General features: G+C 42.4%; 2 protein-coding genes across 9 annotated transcripts in view; one reads left to right on the forward strand and one right to left on the reverse strand.

Annotated features, from left to right (window-relative positions):
- Nucleotides 1–2311, reverse strand: part of PREPL (prolyl endopeptidase like) — a 31254-nt gene extending 28943 nt beyond the window's left edge. For 4 of the 8 annotated variants that reach the window (XR_007355659.2, XM_048842996.2, XM_048842995.2 and 1 more), the window contains exon 1: nucleotides 1135–2311. Coding sequence is in view for 7 of the 8 variants with exons in the window: in XM_048842996.2 (XP_048698953.2) it covers nucleotides 1135–1344 (210 nt within the window). In the remaining variant the exon portion in view is untranslated. The remainder of the gene's footprint in view (nucleotides 1–1134) is intronic. The other 4 variants (XM_075127143.1, XM_075127142.1, XM_048842998.2 and 1 more) reach the window with 2 other exon arrangements.
- Nucleotides 2312–2767: 456 nt separating this feature from the next.
- CAMKMT (calmodulin-lysine N-methyltransferase) overlaps nucleotides 2768–21447 on the forward strand; it is a 336083-nt gene continuing 317403 nt past the window's right edge. Inside the window, exons 1-2 of the mRNA XM_075127144.1 lie at nucleotides 2768–3135; nucleotides 14359–14531. Of these exons, the coding sequence (XP_074983245.1) occupies nucleotides 2986–3135; nucleotides 14359–14531 (323 nt within the window). The 5' untranslated portion in view covers nucleotides 2768–2985. The remainder of the gene's footprint in view (nucleotides 3136–14358; nucleotides 14532–21447) is intronic.

A 21447-nucleotide genomic window follows, 5' to 3' on the forward strand; every position in this document is an offset into this window, starting at 1 on the left:
ATTAGAATTTTTTCTCTGCTTTTTGTTTGTTTATTGCATGCATTAGACATGCACACTGTATAAACCATTTTCACTGTTTCCCCTCTACAGTTAGTCAGATAGGTCTTGATCCTTCAGTTAAATCTGTGCAGGTGCAATGGGCTGCCAGTAGATCCAGTTATGGATATAGACTGACTAGTCTGTGTAGACAAGGACAAGTTTTGTTAAGCATTGTGTCAGCTAGTAGTTAAATCCTGGTCTAATCACTCTGGAGATTCTTTATGCAGTTCTATCCTGATACCCTAATAGTATCTTTCCAGCAGCTAGTTAGATTTTAGGAAAAAAGCTACAGTATACTGGGGGTACCCTCTGAGACCTTATCCACCCAGTAGCCTCCAAGACTTTATCTACTTGCTTCCCAAGAACTTAGCTCAATGCTGAACTGGTCACTGAGGTGTTTTTTTTAATTAGCATACAATCAAACTATGCTTCAGCTGATCAGGTTCAAGCATAGGGCATGGGTACAGGGAATACTATACACCCAAAGTTACACAGAAACTCCCTTCCTTTATATACATGTATACATCACACAGCATTCCCTATACATTACATCACTCATTTTGGGTGGGATTGGTTTGGTCACTTTGTAGAACCAATTCCAATTTACGCTTTACCTCATCTTGTGTCCCAGGTTTATCTTGTCCATGGTTATCTTATCCATTGTAAATTGTTCCCTGGATGTTCCCCCTTATCTGTTTCCAGACAGCTGATCCATTTACCTCTGATGAAGTGAGCTGTAGCTCACGAAAGCTTATGCTCAAATAATTTGTTAGTCTCTAAGGTGCCACAAGTCCTCCTTTTCTCTCTAATTCTGTCTCCCAAGAAATGAGGCCTCACACATGTCCAATTACTCATGTCAAGCCAAGGCTATACAGCAATAAAACTGACCCAACTGTGTATTTAGCTATGGAGAAGTACAGAAGCTGACAAGTTGAACTATGTCATTTGTCTCTGAGTATAACTGAAATCCCAATTCCTATCTCAAACCCTTTTGGAAAAAAAAAGTTTCCTTAACATTTGAAACAGTGTGACTGTCATTATTAATATAAGGGTCATGATAGTTGTTGGCATTATATTTATATTTAAACTGCATACCTTGCAGGAAAAGAATCTCCGTGGCACAGTGTGCCCTCGTGAGTCTGTGTTGTTCCATGAATTTCCCAAACACTTTGTAAACTGAAATTCTTGGACTTTTATTTGACTGCAAAGCGCTATTACCGGATCATAGTTACGGTTAAAGTAGTATCGGAAGCAACCAACACTGAACTTCAGAGTCCGGAGAAAAGATTTCACAGTCCGATGCATGGCGCCCAAATCTTCACTTGACTGACTGTACTCACTCTGAACTTTCCAAGAATCCAAATTTATGTCGGATGCAATTAAATTGGGTACCTGATATGTTCAGGGTGAAACGGAAGCAGGGACTTCTTCAAATGTGAACGCTTTAAACCGAAAGGGGCAAAAGATTCAGACTGAACGCTGTAAACTTTAGTTACCATGCGAACGGCAGGGAGAAGAAAAGCAAACCTGCAGTTGCCTCCCCTAGCCCTTTTCAAACAATTCGTTTGTACACTTAGGCAGCGTGTTTCTCCCCCAGGCTGCAGGCTCGCACGGCAGAAGGGCAGGCTCTGGTGGGCCCGGCGGTGGGAGGGCCAGCCGCAGCCATCCTGCCGGGCACTTTCCTGTCCAGATGTGTCACCAGTTCAAAGAGCTTCTGAAACGTGAGAGAGTTTCAAGGCTCACTGAACTGCACCGACACAATTCTTCAGCCCCGGCCAGTGGCGTTAAAGCACCGCATGGAAACACGCCCAAGCCTGCACGAGGAGGAGGAGGAGGAGGAGGAGAGCTCAGCGGCTCTGAGATCCGAGCGCTGGGCACATGCTGACCGCCCACGCCTCCAGCCGGCCCAGGCAAGCGCCGCAAGGCGCGCGGCAGCCCCCGCGACAGACCCTCCCCGGCCTGCTGCGGGCAGGACAGAGACCAGAGAGGTCCTCGCTCGCCCCCGGCGGGGCAGCTGCTGGAAGTGGAACGGGCCGTACAACGGCTCCCACGCCCGGCCGGCACTCGCCCGCTCCGGCACTGGGGAGGAGCCGCGGCTCCCGCCACTTGTGAGACTCAGCCCGCCGCCGCCCCCGACCAGGCGCGCAAAGATGACATCGTGGAAGAGCGACTCTATTCCGCGCTGAAGCCAGAGACTCACTTGATTTTCCTACCCCCTGAGCTGCCCACAGTCAAGATGATGGCGGGACGCGGACATAGTCATTCACTGGCATGCCCATAGCCAAGATGGCGTCCGAACCAATACCTCTCTCGATACGCGGCTACCAGCAGTCAAGATGGCGACCAAAGCTGTGCGCTCTGTCGCCATCTTGGTATGGGCAGTTGGCCAGACAGAGACTTACTATAATCCTCCAGGTTGTTGGTTTTAAGACATATTAACGTTTTCTTTGCTATTTTAGCCCAATTTCGTGCCTTGAAACGTTTGCTTTCGGGCACCTGCCCCTTTCGATAACCGTAACTTCATAGAGAAAAGTGGATATGTAACAAATGGGTTTTATTATCGCGGGATGCTCCTTGTAGTAACTCCCCCGAGCTCCTCAAGGTTACAGCAACCCAGGTGAAGTGCCGTATAGGTCAGGGCAGAAACATGCAAGACAAGATTCATAGGAACCTTCTTGCCCTTATCAAAGATGGCTGCTGCTGTCCCTCCTCCCTAGCCTGCGCTGGGAGGGCATAGCCGCAGCAACTGGAAGCGCAAGTCCCTTCTCTGGGTCGCTGAGCGCACGTCTCCTCCACCCCGCCCCCCTCTGCTTAGCTCCTCTCTGTCTATCCCCGGCTGCTGCTCCCCACCCGGGGACGAGTCAGTGAGCGGCTCAGGGCTTGTTTCCCCTTGAGCCCCTGGGGGGCTCCCTCAGGTCTTCCCTGCCTGATCCCAGCAGCCTCAGCATGACTGAGGCTACAGCCTGGCCCGGGAGCATCCCAGCTCCTGTTGCCAGCTGTGAGTCAGGAGGAGGAAAAGGAGAGGGAGACGCTGAGGAAGGTCCGAAAGGAAGGAAACAGGGAGCCGCTAGAGCCCGGTGGAAACTGCTCAGAGAGGTATCACGCTACTTTACATTTCCTCAAGGCCCTTTCCTCCCAAGGGTGCCGCAGAGCCTGCTAACCTATGCACAAGGCCACTGACATGCAGCCACTTCTGGGGTGGAGGGCGGTAGCTAGGATATCGTCCCATGGCAAAGCTGCCTGTACTGGGGGAGGGGGACTTTGTTCACACACTGTTGATGAATCCTGCACTTAGGAGAGTGCTTTCCAGGGGTGCTTGAATGTCCATGCACAACAAGGAAGGATGCAGTTTTTAAGGGCTGTTCTGAAAGATTCCCTAATGCTTTCAGTTGCAATTCACCAGGATGAAGGGCTAAGATAACATCACTGGGATCTAGGTTTGTGGGCACAGGAAGTTTAAGTGTTTCAGATCTAGTGCTGAGACCACTAAATCGCCTCCCAGAACACACACTGTGCACTTCCGTAGCAACATGCTTCACCTAAGAGCCACAAAATGCCATGCAATCACTTAGCTTGTTTTCGCAACTTTTTGGTACGGTATATTTGCAATGATTAGGGACCTGCAGATCTATGACTATTCAAATGAGTGGAATGTTAAAAATGGCATTGAAATACAAACAGTGAAACCCTTCACCACAAACTGAGAGAGTCTTAAAAATTAACTTACAATTAAGCTGTAGTGGTGGACCAAGGGGCATTAGTGCCCATTCCTGCAGGCAGCCCCAACTTCATTGGGGCTCTCTACAGATGCCGGTGTCTGCACATGCAGAGCAAATTGCAGGCTCAGGGCCTTAGGCAGCAACAGTTCTGAGCAACTGGAAACTAATGCCTCAAAATAGTATATGTACTGTTAACTGGCATTTCTATTTTTCTATTAATTTTTATTTATTTTTCATAAAGAAACAAAAATGGTAAATGACCTACAGCTTGTATGTTTTCAAATACCGCATCCTGGGCTTGCCAATAGAATTATGGAATTGTGCAATTTTATAGCTTGTCAAAGCTGCAAGATCAGAAAATACTGCATAGACATAACATGTTAGAGTGGGTGTAACAGTAATAAAATAGGAGAAGACATACAAAAATAGGGAGATGAGGGAAGGAGGTGGTGAGGGAGGAGGGGGAAAAAAAGGAGAGGTTAGGTGGAATGGGAACAGACTTTCATCCTAAGGGATCACAAAGTGCTTTACTATACATTAAAGGTAATCAGTGATGCAAACTCTCATGAAAGAAATAATGTGAATAGATGAGAATGGCAGCTTATTTGTTTGTTTTTTGTAAAAGTAGGTTTCTGGTCCTCATGATTGTGGAGAAAAGTTTGAAAACGTGACCTAAATGTTTCCTAGAGACTCTCAACGCAGAAGACAAACAAAAACAACCTAAAATATGATTTTTAAAAAAGTATCGTGATCTCTAAACAAATCTCATGATTTTTGGGTACCTGAATCGTGATTTTTGAACTCTTAAAGTGGATAATTTACAAAGTCTCATAATACTCATGGATGAGCCTTATGGTTAAAGGGACACTTGTTGCCTTAAAACTCACACTTCTCTTTGAAAATGTTTTTGTATACTATTGTTGCATGTGATGCCTAATGCATCAGTCCTGCATTTAGCTCTGTCCTGCGCTTGCAAAGAGCCCTATTGAAGTCAGGGTCAGCCTGTGAGGAACCAGTTGTAGGATTGGGACCTAAGATTGACACTGTATAACTGAAAGGCATTAGAGAGAGAGAGGGGTTTTTTGGTATTATCTTTCATTTTGTTTAATCTGTGCATTTGACAACACCTTATGTATAGTCTGTTTCCATCTTTGTGTATTCAAACAGAGCCCAGTCCTGCAAACACTTAAAGGTGTGCCTAACATACATGAATAATGCCACTGAGTTCAGTAGGACTGCTCACTTGGGTAATGTTAAGGACAAGCTTAAGTGTTTGTCAGTCTGTGGCCAAAGTAAAATTACTTATGTTTAAGGGTTTGCAAGATTGAGCATAAAGGCCTCAATCCCGAAGACACTTATTCATGTGCTTAACTTTAGTTGAACAAGCAGTCCCATGGCACTAGTTTTGTGCCTAAAGTTAAGCATATGTGTAAGTGTTTTCAGGACTGGGGCCTAAAGGCAGTGTGGGTTGGATCCACAAAGGTACTTAGCTGCCTAAACTCCAGACTTAAGGGCCTAAATCCCAGTTTTGGCTCCACTGCAATCTACAAAACTGCAGCTGAATCCTGTAGGTGCCTAAATCCACTTGGCCCCTACGTTTTCAGAATAAAAGTTCACTAGCACCTACGTTTCTGCCTCTGGGCATGCATACTGCTGCCTCGCTCTAGGAACTGAGATGCACATCTCTTCCTGTAAGCCCCAGAGCAATTCACAAACCAGGGGTAGATAGATTTTACATTGCATGCAGGGCCTGATCTAGTTAGTAGGTGTGCTCAGAGGTCACCTACCAGATCAGGTCTTATCCAAAATCTGGTCCAAGAGGAGGTGATTAGAGCACTTGCCTGGGTGTGGGACACACAGGTTCAATTCTCCCCTCTCTGCTGCGGGGAGGGGCGGGAAGGGGAGAGAAGTTAAATAGTGGTCTCCTGCTACTCAGCAGAAGTGCTCGAACCACTGAGCTCTCTCTCTCTCTGTCCTGGAAGGTGGATTTTGCACTTGATGTAGCCTACCTCTTCTTAAAGATCACTGTCAGAGATCACTGCCAGTGCAAGCCATCCTCCCACCTCACTGGTAAATGGCTTGGCATCACCAAAGTGGACAACAGGAAAGCAGTATTTTGAAGCAATGCTGACATTCTGCTCTCCAGCAAAATTTGAATTGTGTCACACTAGTTGTGTCTTCACTGGTCTTTTTTTCTTAAAATTTCCTACTGCTGCTGCCTCTGCTTCCATGAATTTAGCTGCACTCAGGGCAGCAGTAAAAAGAGTGGCAGCAGCCACCAACAGCTTCCAGCATTTCAGAGAGAAATAAATTCCTTTTAGTAAATTAATAGATTTTAAATCAAGAAAGATAAGTTATGAGATAATGTAGGCTGACTTATAATACAGGCCATAGAACTTCACCCAGTAATCCCTGCACTGAATCTAAAAACTTGTGGTTTAACTAGGTATATCTTCTGGAAAGACATGCAATTTTGATGTAAAGATTTCAAGTGTTGAAGAATTTGCCATACCTTTGCTAAAACTCTTCCTGTGGTTATTTAATCCTCAGTGTTAAAATTTTGCACATAATAGCTTTAGAGTCCAAGGTAATTGAAAAGTCTTCACATCATTTCTTTAGTTTCACATCAGTTTTAATTTATGAAAAAATTCATTTTTTTAGCTCAGTTCTCCCTTTATTTCCTTTGTCAATGATCTGAATGCTCTCCCTATCAGTATGTGCTTGGTGGATGATGGTCACTGTTTGCTTCCTCTCATAAATTACAGCAGAACTTCTGTGCAGGAGAAAAGCAACATTAAGGCCCTGATCTTGCAAATATTTACACTAGAAGTGGAATTCACAAAGGAGGTTTAAACACCTTACTACCCCATAGGGTGCCTAAGTCCAACGTTTAGTAATGCTGGTATTCACAAAACCCTTGCTCAGCTGTCGCCTAAAGGTAGGCATCTAAAGTCATGAAGTGCTTGAGTTTCTGCTTTTAAATTCTCCCCTGCAGGATTCACAAACTAGGCATTCCCTGGCTATCTAGCCTTCAGGACTCAAGCTGGTATATGCGCTTAGAGTATGCCTATATCCATGTTAGAGGAGGAGATGGTGCCATTCCCATCCCCCTTATAACCTTTAGCCCAGTGGTTACTGCACTCAATTTGTGGGAGACTTCGGTTCAGTTTCCCTCATTGTCTTATATAGAACAGGCATTTGAATTTGGGTCTCCAGTCTCCCAGGAATGTGCCCTTACCACCTGGGGTGGGTCTTTTTGAATCTCTCCTTTTGAAGCTGTTCCACTGTATATAAATGATTAAATATTAATTGAGCCCAGAGAGAGGGAGTGACTATATAGTCTCATGGTTAGGGCACTCAGATGGGAAACTCATGTTCCAGCTTCTCCGCTCCAATTAATCTATAGTTATTTATACACAGTAGAACAGCTCCAACAGATTCAGAGAGATCACCACCACCATGTTTCTTGAAAAACCATTCACGTGGCTTAGGCACCTAACTCCAGGAGGGGGGTTCAAGGCTGTGAATCCCATATGGAGATAGGTGCCTCCCTCTGGTCTGGATTTAGGTGCCTAAGTCTTTTTGAGGGTGGTACTTAGCCAACAGAAATGCTGCAGATCCCTGTGCTCTATCTTTGGCAGCTCCCTGCTCAGCATGCTGGCTTTTGTGAATCCCATTAGGTGCCTAACTCTCCCCATGCATTGAATAGGGAGTCTGGGAGCCTAACTCAGGGTTGTTAATTCCATTAGGTGCCAGGGAGTCTGAATCCTCCAGTGAAGAGGTCCCCAAACTGTGGGGCAAGCCCCCATAGCGGGGTGTGGAGAATGTTTTGGGGGAGGGGTCAGCAGACCTGGGGGAGAGGGAGTGCCACCCAGTCCTGCTGCCAGTTTTGCTTCAGCCCTAGCCCCAGCTCCTGGCCCCGTCCGCAGCACCAGTGTGGTTCTGCTGCCGGCCCCCACCGCTGCCCGGCTACAGCTCCACTCCTGCCCCACCCTTCCTTGTCCCCTGGCTGCAGCTTTGTTCCCGGCCCGGGGCTGAGTCTGGAGTTGGGGTCAGGCCGGGAGCGGAGCCGCACCTGGCCGTGGGCCCAACTGCCAGTCCCCACTGCATCTTGGCTGTGGCTCTGCTCCCACTCCCGGCCCCAGACCCATCCCTAGTTGTGGCCCCAGCCTTGGCCCCCTTAACCCTGTCCGCGTTATCCTGCCCAGGAGCCACGGCCCCACTCCTGGGTGGGGCGCAGACAGAGGTAAGGGGGAGGCGCAATCCTGAAAAGTTTGGGGACCCGTGCTCTAGTGAATCCCTCCCAGGATTCTTCACTTTAAGCATGTGAGTAGTTCAGTTGACTTCAGTGTGATTGCTCAGCTGTCTAAGTTATACATCTGCATAGGTGTTAGTAGGATTGGGTTCTTAATTTTAACTTTTTTTTAATGTGTAATTTTGGTTTCCCCTAATTTGGAGCAGTGGCCCTGGAAAGACTGCCCATATGATAGTATTGTGTTATGGATATGTTTGGTTTACCGTGAGATTCTCTGTTGTTGTCCTTTGTCAGGACAAGAGGGAATGCCAAATGGGGCTAATATATCACAGTAATTATATCCACACTACAATTCTGAGCATTTGTTCAGTTTGTTCATAGTAATTATTGTTCTAGTGTTCATACCTCCTCAGCTTTGGAAGTTTTTGTATAGGGAAGGTTTGGTTGGTTCAGTGAGCAAACCTGCCAGCAGGAGGAGCCTTTAGTCTGTTTTTAACGTGCCCTCTCCTCCCCCCCCCCCCCCCGCCAAACACAGAAAATAACCAACCCTCCCCTGTCTCCATTCAGTTTTATTGGACAAAATTCCTATAATTATAATTTATGTTAAAGCAGTAGATCCATAATAGGAAATTAAGATTTGCAGGTAAGAAAATAAAATCTGTGAATTCCTTTTGTAGTAAATTATGTAGGCTGGCTATGCACCCCCCACACAAATATTTCCTTTAATTTGTTCTAATTGTACTGCCCATTAATTGTATCATGTACCTGCTTAAAACACAGAAAAATACAGAGAACTCAGCAGCAGTGTCTGGGGTGATGCATTTCTCTGTGTGTGGGGAGAAGGCTTATGTTTCCTCCTCAACCTGCATGTATCTGTGACCTTTTCCTCTGCAGATTTCTTGCTTCTTCATGTTCTTTTAGTTCTTCTATAGGTTTTACATGGTCCAATGAACAAAGATCAATTTAATCTTACTGGTCCATCTGAAGAAAAAAAATCTGTTTTGCACTCTTTACCAATAATGTTCAGATTAATCCATGAATCACAGAGAGAGAGAGAGAGAGAGAGAGAGATGGGGACAACCTTCCTTCATATTCTCCTTAAACACAGCACTTTGAGCAGCAGTTCTTAGACGGTGTCTGAACGCCAGTTTCAGGGGAGCCCCGATGCTCCCAGTGGGGCTGGAGCCCCTCCCCCCCATGCAAGCCCTGTGAAATCAGCTTGTGGTTCCCCAGGCGGCTGTGGACTCTTGGTTGAGAACCGCTGCTCTAGAGCCCTGCACTGATTTAGAAAAAAAAAAAAAAATTGCAAAAAACTGTATCCAATCTGCAAAGATGTTAAACAATACAACTGCTTCCACAGATATAAAGCGAATATCTGCAGATTTGCAGGGCTCTAGTTACCGGTAGCAAATATTGGCTCTTCTACAGTACAGCTAAACTCAGGAGAAGTTTAGATTGGCCAACAGACTGTTTTTTACAATCATGTGGATTGTGTTTGAACAGTTGTGAACCCCCAGGATATATATGGCTCTCTACATGCCCAAGCAGTGCCTCCCACATCTTCACTGCTGTTTATACCCATACTAGCTGGGAGTGCAGTGTCTGAACTCTAAATGCCGCCGTAAGTGTAGACATAATTTAAATGAGTGCCAGACACCGTTCAAATATAGTCCACATGGTTGCAAAAAATGGTCTTTCCCCACTGGTGCAGCCTTTCACTACCACACATAGCTATGCACCACAGTGACAAGTGTGGACACAGCCTGCTTTTCCATGTGGCATGCAGCTACACATGTAGTGCCTGTACTCTACATCCTGCCATAAGTATAGACATAACCTGGGGTTCACTTAGTAGGGCTCTTAGAATTACCTTTTTCCCTTGGAGAGCCAACTTTTTTTATTTGTAGATTTGAAACTATGATATCTCAGTGTCTGTAAGACAGAGCAGTTTTACCAGATCTTGCAAAGAATGGTCTGATTTAACGTAGGGGGGAAAGGAGGGCATCTTCATTTTTGTTGTTAGTTATAAGCCACTGTTTTAAACAAAGGCTACGTTTTAGTTATGGGTTTTTTTTAGCAAAAGTCATGGATAGGTCACGGGCAGTAAACAAAAATTCATGGCCCGTGACCTGTCCATGACTTTTACTATATACCCCTGACTAAAACTTGGACTGGGAGTCCGTGGGTGCTCTGGGGGGCAGGCTGGGGGCTTCGCAGGTGCTGGGGGTGTGTGTGGCCTGGGACCTGTGCTGGTGTGTGTGGTGGTGCAGGTGGTGGTGCGCGGCCCAGACCCATGCTGGGGGAGGGGGTGCGCAGGCGGCAGTGCATGGACTGGGACCCCTGCTGGTGCTGGGGGGTGGGGATGAGCGGCGGCATGCAGCCCAGGACCCGTGTTGGGTGGGGGAGGGTTGGCGGGGCTGGCAGTCTCCCAGCCCACCTCTGACTGGCATGTTCTTGCAGGTTGTGGGGGGAGGGCGGCTAGGGGGGCTCTGCGCGCTGCTCCCGCCACAAGCGCTGGCTCCACAGCTCCCATTGGCCGGGAATTGCAGCCAATGGGAGCTGCGGGGGTGGTGCCTGCAGGCGCGGGCAGCATGCAGAGCCCTGTGGCCCTTCCACCTAGGAGCTGCAGGGACACGCCTCCCAGGAGTCAACTCAGCATAACTCTTAAGTGTTATAGACTTCAATGGGACTACTTATGTACATAAAGATACACATGCTTAAGCATGCTGCTGGACTGGTGCCCTGGGGACTCGATGAGGTCTAGTTGGGTGAAAACTCAGTTTGGATGAGACAGAGATTACTTAGATTTGTGGGGCATGCCTGCCATTTCTCATCAGTTTCTCCTGTTTCTGGATGACTACATAGCAGATGTGGCCAAGATTGCACTTGGCCAGCAGTCTGTCACCATTTATGTTAGCTACAAAGCTTTAGATAAAGCTATTTAGTTTTGTTACCTTGGGATTGGATTACTTTATTGCATTCTATATGGGCTACACCTGAAGACCTCCAGAAGATTCAACTAGTGCAGAATATGGCTCACTTGATTAGTGGAAGGAAATATTTGCTCCTGTCCTGTGTATTGTGCAGTTGCTCCCAATCTCTTACAAGGTGAAATACAGAGTGGTGTTTAAAACATCAAAAGCCCACACTTTGGGACCTGATGAGCTGAGGTACCTCTCTTCTTGTGTGATGGGGATAGAGAGGGTTGACGAATGGAAACATAATTTTGTAAAAGTCAAAGTTGTTTCAATTTTGTAAGGTTCAAAATAGAACTTTTTCAAAAATTTCCAGGAAGTATTCTGAAAAGTTAGAATTTTTGTTCATCCCCTTCTTCCCCTTCTTTCCTTTTCAATGAAACCACATTTTTTAAATGGAAAATTTTTGACTAGCTCTTTCTGAGGCGGGTGAGATCAGCTGAGGTACTTGTTCAAAGATTCTCATTTTCCCTATCAGCCTGCTTGAGAGGAATCTTTTGATCTACAAGGCTTGTGTGTTCTCTGTGGCTTTTTAAGGAAAGGTAGAGTAAATAAGGCATTAGGGGCAGTGGTGTTGTAGTGGGGTGGGACTCAGGATATTAGAGAGACAAGGTGAGTGAGGTAATTTCTGCTTGAAGTTGGTCCAGTAAAAGATATTCCCTCACCCACCCTTGTCTCTCTAAGGATTTAGGAGGCAATATTAACTTGAAATCAGTCAGTATTTTAAAAAAAGTTAAAACTATTTTTAAGTACTACACCTATCCATAAGTCCCTCTGCCAATTTTTGTGGATTTTATAATGATTTTTTATTTTATAAAATGTTTTTATCTCTCCTGTTCTTGTGTGAAAGACTCACACAGACAAAAAGGGGAAAATGAGTTCCTGACTATACAGGGAAACTGGAAACTAACTATAAACAAAATGTTGTCAAATCCACAGAGTAAACATACTAAAAAATTCTGCAATCTCAGTTAGTTATTCTAATGATAAATATTTTTTAAAAAGTCTGATTTTTTTAAAAACTTGTCCCTTAAGTACATTTTTTTTGTTCATTCACATGATTGGATGAGGGTAATTTCATGATTTATTTTGTAAGAATTTTGTTTTATTATATATGTACCCATATATACATATACAGAAGCATATTTTTTTTAGTTTGACATAAATGAGATTTGTTAATGAAGCCTTTTTTTCAGGCGTCATTGGGAGTGAAATTTTTTAAAAAGCTGTATTACTTAAACTGTTTCCAGCCAAATTTTAAGCGTTTATCCACTTTGATTACAGTGGAGTAATCAAATAGTTTAGATTATAGCTCTGGATCAACTTTTTTCTTTCTTGTATTTGTCTGTTTCCTTAGTGACCATTTCTCATTTGCTTTGCTCTATGGTGTGCTAGTTATATTATTCCTTGGGAGGGTATTCATTTAAAATGGCATTATATGGTAAGTAAGTGAGCCTTGAAGTTCACTTGGAGGGCATCATGAAAACAGAGAAAACTGTCTTTCAACCTTTCAAAATGTTATCATGACTAGTTCTAGATAGATTTGTTTTTGTCTACAGTTCTACAATAGCAATACTATATCTTTGTGACTTGTAACACAATTTTGATGCTTCCGGGAGTTGACTTAAAAAAAGAAACCCGGAGTCTTTTGAAAAATACATGGGTGAAATATAACAATACCACATGTTCTCCCTTTAGTCTACATTTTCTTTAATTACATTCAGATTCTTAAAAAATCTGTCCTTCCATTATGTTTTTGATTTTCAGAGCTCTGCTTGATTTTAGTTCTAGTTTGATGAGAAGACATAATTTACAGTTAAAAAAATGTCTTCAAGGAGTGGGTGTTCAGCTAGCTTAGAGAATGTATTTTACAGAATGATTAGAGGAAATGATATGTCTCTGTAGACCAAAGAATGGAAAACAGAGCAGTGTTTTCATACTGTTTTCTCATTCTGTTAGTAATGATTTGCTTTTGCATAATGACAGGTTTCAGAGTAACAGCTGTGTACTTGTGGCACCTTAGAGACTAACCAATTTATTTGAGCATAAGCTTTCGTGAGCTACAGCTCACTTCATCGGATGCATACTATGGAAAGTCATCCGATGAAGTGAGCTGTAGCTCACGAAAGCTTATGCTCAAATAAATTGGTTATTCGCTAAGGTGCCACAAGTACTCCTTTTCTTTTTGCTTTTGCTTTCCCATAAAATCTAGACTTTTCTGAAAACCAGTCTTGACAGTTTTCTTTAGCTGTTAAGCTGTTCTGATTATTTTTTCTCTGTAAGTATTACACGGTTACCTCATATAAAGAGGGTATTAACACTGATAAAGTAAAATTTGTGTTTTAATTCTACTGTCTCCTTTATGGCAGCCGTCACGCTCCCTTTATGTTTTAGAGCAGGTGCATCCGCACTGGGAAAACTGGGATCTGTAATTTGCTGATGAACTTACCCAACCTTTGTCAGTAAAAGTGGTAAAAGCTGTAGTGTAGACAGTGCACTACCAACTAGTGTCCTCAGTGCAACATTAGACAATGCTATTGTAAAAATGCCTGCAACCTGTCACTGCTGCAGCTTATAATATTGCTTAACAGGTTAAGGTATACCAATGGAGAATTGCTGGTCCATATTTTTACTACTGTAGACAAGCCCAATGAGCAAGGATTTCACTACAACCTTCTGCAGAAGATTATTGACTTAGTTGAGGTGTGTGTTATCATTTTACTTTGTGTAGTTCTAGTCTGAAAATTTAGCATATAAAAATGGCACCTGATTATATCCAAATAATAAATCCGTTGAGTATTCAGAGCAATATCCATTTACTTTGGTAAATTAAAATACTTTTTTCTTCTTCTCCCCCTTTTTGCTCTTTATCCACTTGTTTGTTAAGTTCCATTTAATTCCATTTAGAGGAATTTAATTATAGCTGTGGAAACCCTTTGAAGGCAGTGAATTGCTCAGAAGTCACTGAGGGCAGTATTTGGTCTGTGAAAGATTTTGTAACGGTGATGATGTGGGAAAAGGAAAGAACCCAATTTAATTCTCGGATCCCAGGATAAGTTTCCTGAACTGGCAGTTAGAAAAGCAATCAATGTTTGTTTTTTGTAAAGTGACCACATTTGCTTTGGAAATATTGAAACCTAATATATTCAGCATCCCACACTGCCATTTTTACAGTCTCTTTTCAGAGCTGAAGAACAAGACTGCAGTGCTGCCTTGCTTTTGCTTTGCATTTCAAGACCGATTATACTGTTTGCTGCTTAGCTATTCCCGTTGATTCCAGACTTACCTCTCCAGTGAGATAAGCCCCCAATTGGACATTTTCTTGTGAGCTGTATACTTAATCTTTAATACTTTATCCTTAATTTCAAAGGTTCTGAAGAAAAATCACTTGGAGGATGTGCATCTTCAACAAGTGTCTATAAGAAGGTTTGCATCGTTCAGTCTCTTTTCAGCAGAAGACTGCAAAAGGATTACAGAAGAGGAAAGTGGGACTTGGGTTCAATACACAAGTGTCTTTTATCCTGAGTATAGTGTCTCTTTAAGGTAACTGTCATTCCAGTTTTAAGATTCAAGTACTTTTCAACTCTTGCACAGGAATCAAATCTGAAACTCATGATTTATTCTTCCAATATTTGTGTGTATCTAGAGATAAGTTTACAAATAAACTGTGTCAGAGCTTAATCTTAGTTGATCATTATATTAAACAACCTCTCCAGTTTTCATTGGGACTCATTGAGTTGCCAGAGCTAGAAAGCTTCAGTAAAATAGGCATGGATTGAGCACAGCGGAATGCAAATCTAAGAATGTGTTTAATTTTCCCATTAACTTTTTGTTGTGTTGTTAAATTCTCCATTATGTAAACAAAAGCTGATAAAAGTATAACAAAATTGCTGCTGCAGTTTCCACGGTAAACATCTGATGAAGTGAGCTGTAGCTCACGAAAGCTCATGCTCAAATAAATTGGTTAGTCTCTAAGGTGCCACAAGTACTCCTTTTCTTTTTGCGAATACAGACTAACACGGCTGTTCCTCTGAAACCTGTCAAAATTGAGTAAATTACTTGACTTTTTAAATCTTAGTAAAAACATTTAATGACCTGACATCATTTACAAATAAATCTCGTAAAGTTGGTGTTTTTTTGTAGTTACAGTAAATTTGTATTCAGTTTTATTTATAATAACATGATTTTCAGAAAACTCTATAATACTAATTTGGAAGCTTTTTAGAAAAGTACAATGAAGACAGATAAAAGTAGCCAATTTCTGCAGGGAGGGTTTGTATATTTTATGAAATTGCCAGCAGACTGGCTCTGACACAAGGAATCTGTAAAAAAAAAAAAAAAAAAAAAAGCCCTGCAAGAGCTGTTAGCAAGTTTCTAGAAGTCTCTCCAATATTGTAATGAGTTGCCAAAGCAGTAAACTCTTCCATGTACTGTATTTCTCTTTTCTCCCCTCCCACTTCCCTGCTTTATCCTCCTTTCTCTGACTTGTTTGATTTTCTACACACCTATAACTTGTACTCACCTCAACAGGCATCAGTGAAATAGTAACTTAAGCATCCCTGAAGTGATGCTTGTTCTAAAGCCCCTAATTAGACCTGCTGTGGGTTTAGGATTTTGTGTTCCATGCACAGAGGAGAATATTCTGGAGAGCCTGACTCATTGAAATTATAAAACTCATTTCTGTTTGACTTGTACCTTTAAATTGAAGTTGCTCTTGGGAACTAAGATCTATACAAACAAGTGACCTTCATTAACTATGACATTTTGCTAGTTTACTAAAAAATGCATGCTGGTTATCTTAAAATAGCAGTTAGGTATAAAGCCAAATATCAAATTACTCTCAATCTTAAACTTGAGCCCAAAGAGACTACCCAATTTTTGTTAATTTTCCATTTTTATATTCAGCAGTGCTATATAGCCTCAATAAGTCTTACCCATTGAATAGCGTGTTTGCTGCTGTTAGCAATGTAATCATGGCAAATACAATATTGACTCTGCATGCCATCTGTTTCAGGGAACGCTAGAGATTCATTTCTTAACGCTTCTTCATCAAATTTCCTTTGCTCTCCATTATCAGCTCTGTAAGGCTGTCTCTACTCGATGTCTCCTAGACTTTGCTAGTTTCAGGCATGAGTTTTAAGGTTATTCCCAAACCCAAGTCACATTTGTGCCAGCATAGGACAGTGTCAGAGAAGCATCAGGCTCGCCCGATTCTCAAATTTGATATTCGTGTGCTTGTACTTGCACCTTCTTCTGTATCATCACTTCAAATGATATTTTATATTTGGTAAACGGTATTTTTTTCACTAATAAAATTATTAGTTACTATATTATCCTAAAGAGACACAATCAACTTAAAAATCTTATACTGTAAACAGACACACATCTTTGCTTATGTTAATTACACTTTAATTTATTAGAAGTAAATACATTGTAAAACTCATGTTTACTTTTCTTTTATCTTTTGCATACCTTTCAGATTGGCCAATGTAAATCAATGAAGCACTATTTTGTGCTGGAGGGAGCTTTCAGAATTCCATATGGGAATGTTGGGATGATTTCCTGGCAGGTTTTCTTCTTCTCTGGGTAATATTAAATGATGCCTACCAGAGATGACTTGTCCCTAGGGCTAAAAAAATACTTTGATCCAGTTGTTTTGCCTTTGGACTGAATCAGTTTGCACTGAATAGCTCATACTTGTCATTTCGAAGAGTGAATGTGTGTGTGGGGGAGGGAAGGCGGCAGGGAGAGGGGCTCTCTAAACTCCCAGAATATTTTTCCAGGAACAAAATGTAAATATCTCCAGCAAAGAGCAGTTTAGTTGAAATTTCTTTAAGTGGAGTTCCTCCCTTCCCTGTGAGAGAGGATTTTATTAAAAGGATAAACAAACTAATAGGGCTCCACTGTGAGACTTGTGTGCACTGCTGCTTGACCACGGACTGTTTTAGAGCAGCTGATCATTGGGGGAGGAGTGTGTGCACTCATCCTTTCAATTGGGCATTATCGAACTTGAACTTGAATCAGGCAGTGGATAGATCAGTGGACTGAGTTTCAGGAAGCTTGGTTTCTACTCCTGGCACTGCCACTGGCCTGCTGGCTGACCTTGGCCAAGTCACTTCACCTCTCTCTGCCTCAGCTAAGGAAGAAAGGAAGATAAAGCAGGGGGAGGAAAGCTAATGGAAAACACACATTTTTAGATTCTTTGATTTCTACTGATGAAAAGTGCTATATAAGAGCTATGTGGTATTATTATTATTTATTAGTGTATAGTCTTTCCTAATTTCTGTCTTTCCACTGGTTTGAGCAGGCAGTTCTCTTCCATATGTTGTAATACAGTCCTGCCTGTAGTGATGGCTTGTGATGTCTTTATTGCACTTTTTATTGAAGGTTTTTATTTCTCATGGCAATAACATCAGCCAGCAGAGTTGCAGGACTGCACACTTTGATGGCAGAACCTCTGTATGCTGCCTTTCGTAAGAATAATGTACTGCTGTGACCCTATCTAATATTTTGACTTAAGTAGTCTTGGATTTTCATCTGCATGTTTTCCCCCAAGCTGTAGGATCTTCCCAGGAAAGCCCATTGCACATCCTGTATGTTTAAAGGGTTGTCACTATTATCTTGACAGGACTAAATACTTAAGAAAGTTCACCAGGTTGCTTGTGGCTTTTGGCAAAAAGTTTAAAGGCCAAGCTATATCAGTTCAAGGGCTATCAAAATGGATCAAATTGTGTATTCAGATATGCTATGACCTAGTTGGAGGAGTTGGACTAAAGATCTTGGAGACTATTTTATTTAGAGTGGTGGCTTCAGCAGAATCTTTTTGTCATGTATAGTTTGAAGTGATCTTCCAGACATCTGACAGGAGCTTGATTCATAACTTTACAAATTGTTATTCTCCCAATACAAAGCCGAGATTGGGTGAAGAGAACACTGATAACTTTTCAATGTGATACTTGTTTGCTCTTCTCCTGAGCGTCGTCACTGCTAACTGATCTCCCATGGGGCTGGGGAGGAGGTTTCCCATAGTTGCCAATGTGTAAAACGTTTTGCCAGAGCCAGTTCTAATAAGCTGGAGCTGTGAAGGCCACTAGGCCCCCTTCTACTGCAGGGTGTCATACTTATTCTGGTAAATTGTAGCTTAGATCCTTAGAAGGGAAGGAGAGAAAAGCAGAGGAAAGTAGAATCCTCCAGCAGTTGCCAGACTCCTGGCTTATTTGAAAATTTCTCACTGAAATTTCCTCCTTCCCCCCATTCTGGCCCTTCTCCACCCCAGAGTCCAACTTTGACATGGTATGTAAACCATTTTCCCTTTGTATGCCGAGCACAATACTGCACTCTGTATTTTTAGCAGGAGGCAGCTGCAGGGTATAGAGCTGGGAGGTAGCTGCCTGAAGGTTGCAGAAGAGCAGCCAATAAGGGGCTGCTAAAGACCAAGGACAGTCTCTGCTGTGCACAGCACAACTGCATCATAGTTGTCAGCTGCCACAGAGCATCATTTTACCTCTCTCTCTTTCCCTTCTCCCTTCATTCAGGGTCTCCTACCTCTCGTTTTCATATCTTTTCCCCCAAGGAAGGTTCCTTTTTTTCAATTCCCTTTTCTTGCCTTCTCTTCCAAGAAGGGCACTTTTCCTACCCTCGGAGTCCCACGTATTCTTAGCCAACCTTCTGAGGTCTCCCTCACTTGACGACTGTGAGCCGCCAGCATCCCTGATTGTGAGGAAGGGCTGTATGTAGATATTTCTGGAGTTGGTTAACACTGCTCCTGTGTCATCCATAGTGTGTCTGTCACTCTACAGATTCCTATCTTCCTATAGCTGTTTCTGCAGGTTCACTGTCTCTTTTTGCCCAGGGGGCATTAGGACCTGATCCAGCAAACATTTGCAGGGTTGAACACAAAATATAAAACGACCCAACCTTAAAATGAGCTTGAGAGAGTAATTCTAGATGGCTAGCCAATGGAAAAGCCATGGCACTTCCAAGCACAGACTTATCAGGGTTATCGAGATGAAATTGCTACCATATCATGGGATTCTGCACAAAGCAAATTATACACATCATGACAGTGGAAATTGTAAGTATAACCCACAGTGTCTGTCTGGGTAGTGAAGTATAAGAACATAGCCCAAGTCATCCTATTCTGTCCAGGCACGATCAGCTGTAGTAGAATTATCCCCTGCCATGTGCCACTGCTTTGCATTTCCCCTCCCCCATCTCCCACCACAGTTGATTTTCTTTTCATAGCAAAAAATCGTTCCTAAAAGCTTTAAATGGCTACGTTTCAAAGGCTGGGTTCCTGTTACACACTGTGTCTCAAATACTTGTACTGCTCTGGTTGAATTCTTAATTGAATGTGGTGTCTGACAGTTTTCCTTTCAGTGTTACTTTTAAATAAATTATTGTATTGTAATAAAAATGGCATGAAAGTAGTAAGCCACTTTTCAGGCATGTAACTTTTAAAAAGAATTATCCTCCGCATTGAAATTACTGATGTTTATTCTCAGTGTAAAGATGTGTGTGTGATGTCAGTGTATGTGGGGTTTTGGGTAGGTTTCTTTTCTTTTTCTTTCTTCTTTTTCTTTTCGATAAAATTCTGTTTGTCTGCATTGTTACTACTTCAGGGCCCATTCCTGTGGACCCACTGTTCCTGTCTTTGTGTTTTTGTACTGGACTCCATCCGTTTTAGTAACTGAGTGCCTCCCAAATTAATAGATTGTCATAGTGATGTCCTTCATGAAATATTCAGCTCTTCTTCCTTTTCTGGCTACAGGAAAGAACACTTAGGGTAGGATTTTTGGGGTGGGAGTGATGTGGGATGTGGCAGTAAGGTAAGTGGAGTTGCTAATATCATTCTGGTTGTGGTGGAAAAGCTCTGTCAAAGGGGAAGCCCTTGCAGCATGACCTAAATGTGGCCAGACTCTGGTTTAGTCTAATCTGTGCTAGAGGTTAGTTCTGCAGCTGGATTCCTTCAGATGAGTGCCACATCTCGGACTTTCCCACATTTCATCGTGGGCTTTGTGATCTGGATTGTCCTAGTAGAGTGTAACTGTCTTGGCATTTTTATAACTGAAGATGCTGTCTCTAGTGTATCTGGGAACTCGTTTGTTATGGCTTTGAAGATTGGAATTAAGGCATTGAGTTGGCAGCAGATTAGACTGGGAGTCAGTGGAGGGACCAGAACATAGGGCAGTGTGTTTATGGAAGCCTAGTCCATGGTGAAGGTGGGCAGGGGTACTCTGCACAAACTGAAGTCTTTCCAGTTAATTCCACTTTCAGTTTCAAACACAGTGAGTTACAGTGATCTAGTCTGTGGGTAACAAATACATGCAGCACTGTGGCTTGATACTCATCAGGGAGGGAAGGGGTCGGGTGAAGTTTTCTAGCAGGCTAGATACGAAAGAAGAATTTTTTTCATCATAGAGGCTATTTGGCTTTTAATTTGGGAGTTGAACAGGACTTCAGGGCTGTGTACTTCTTTGAAGCCTCTGTCTCCCAGTCTCATCTCTTGCAGCTATTATAGGGACTGGAGTGAGCAGACAAGTAAAGTAGTTCTTTCAACTAAAGTAGAAAACTTTTTCTATTCTTAGTTGTGTCTTTGTCAAGCTGCTAGTTTTTAGCAGCTTTTCTTTTTGAGTACTCAACTTCAGTAGCTTTACTGGAAGATTTTTTTTATATAGTGTAAATAATAATTTTTGCTGGTATTTTACAAAACATATAGTAGTAATAAGTGCACTGTTTAATGCCATGCTTCCAAATTGACGTATTCTTATGGAAAGGGAAATTTATTCTTAAATTTTAATTTTACATTGAATAGTTCTGGAGATGAGACATTATGGGTTCTGAATATGTTACTTTTCCCATATGCCATGATATCTATCTTTCAAACAGGAGAATTATTTTTATTAGTAAATTTAATGATATTGACTTTTTCACTTTTACAGTCTGTGTTTACTGTTAAATTTCTGGCTGGTTTTAAGCAAGTAGAGAAAAAAGAGTTACTATTCTGGCAGAATTATTTCCATTGATCAGTAATTTGCTCTAAATATTAAAATGCAAAACTAGAAAGAATAATCTCAACTATTCACAGCAAAGGTTGCATCTCTGCAAAGAATGTTAAGTGCCATTTGTAAAAGATAATCTCTCTCTTTCTCTCTCCTAAATGTGAACTTGTAGAAAATAGTATGAAAAGAAATTATCAGAGGATTCTGGACCTTCTGTCCAGAATTGAGGGGCTTGATATTTGTCCCTTTTCAAAGGATTTGTTGAAAAGTGCCTTAGGAATGGGTTCTGGAATTCCTGTTGAAAGGTTTTGAATTCCTACTGAAAGTTTTAGGGATGTAGATATAATGGGAAATGGTTTAAATCTGAAGCATATGATATGAGTAAATTACAAAGGATGACTTCCTCCCTTCCCGCTACTGCTCAGTGAGGGGCAATATGTCGCTTAAGTAGTAAAGGG

Source organism: Caretta caretta, chromosome 3 (assembly GCF_965140235.1).
Source record: "Caretta caretta isolate rCarCar2 chromosome 3, rCarCar1.hap1, whole genome shotgun sequence".
NCBI lineage: Eukaryota > Metazoa > Chordata > Testudines > Cheloniidae > Caretta > Caretta caretta.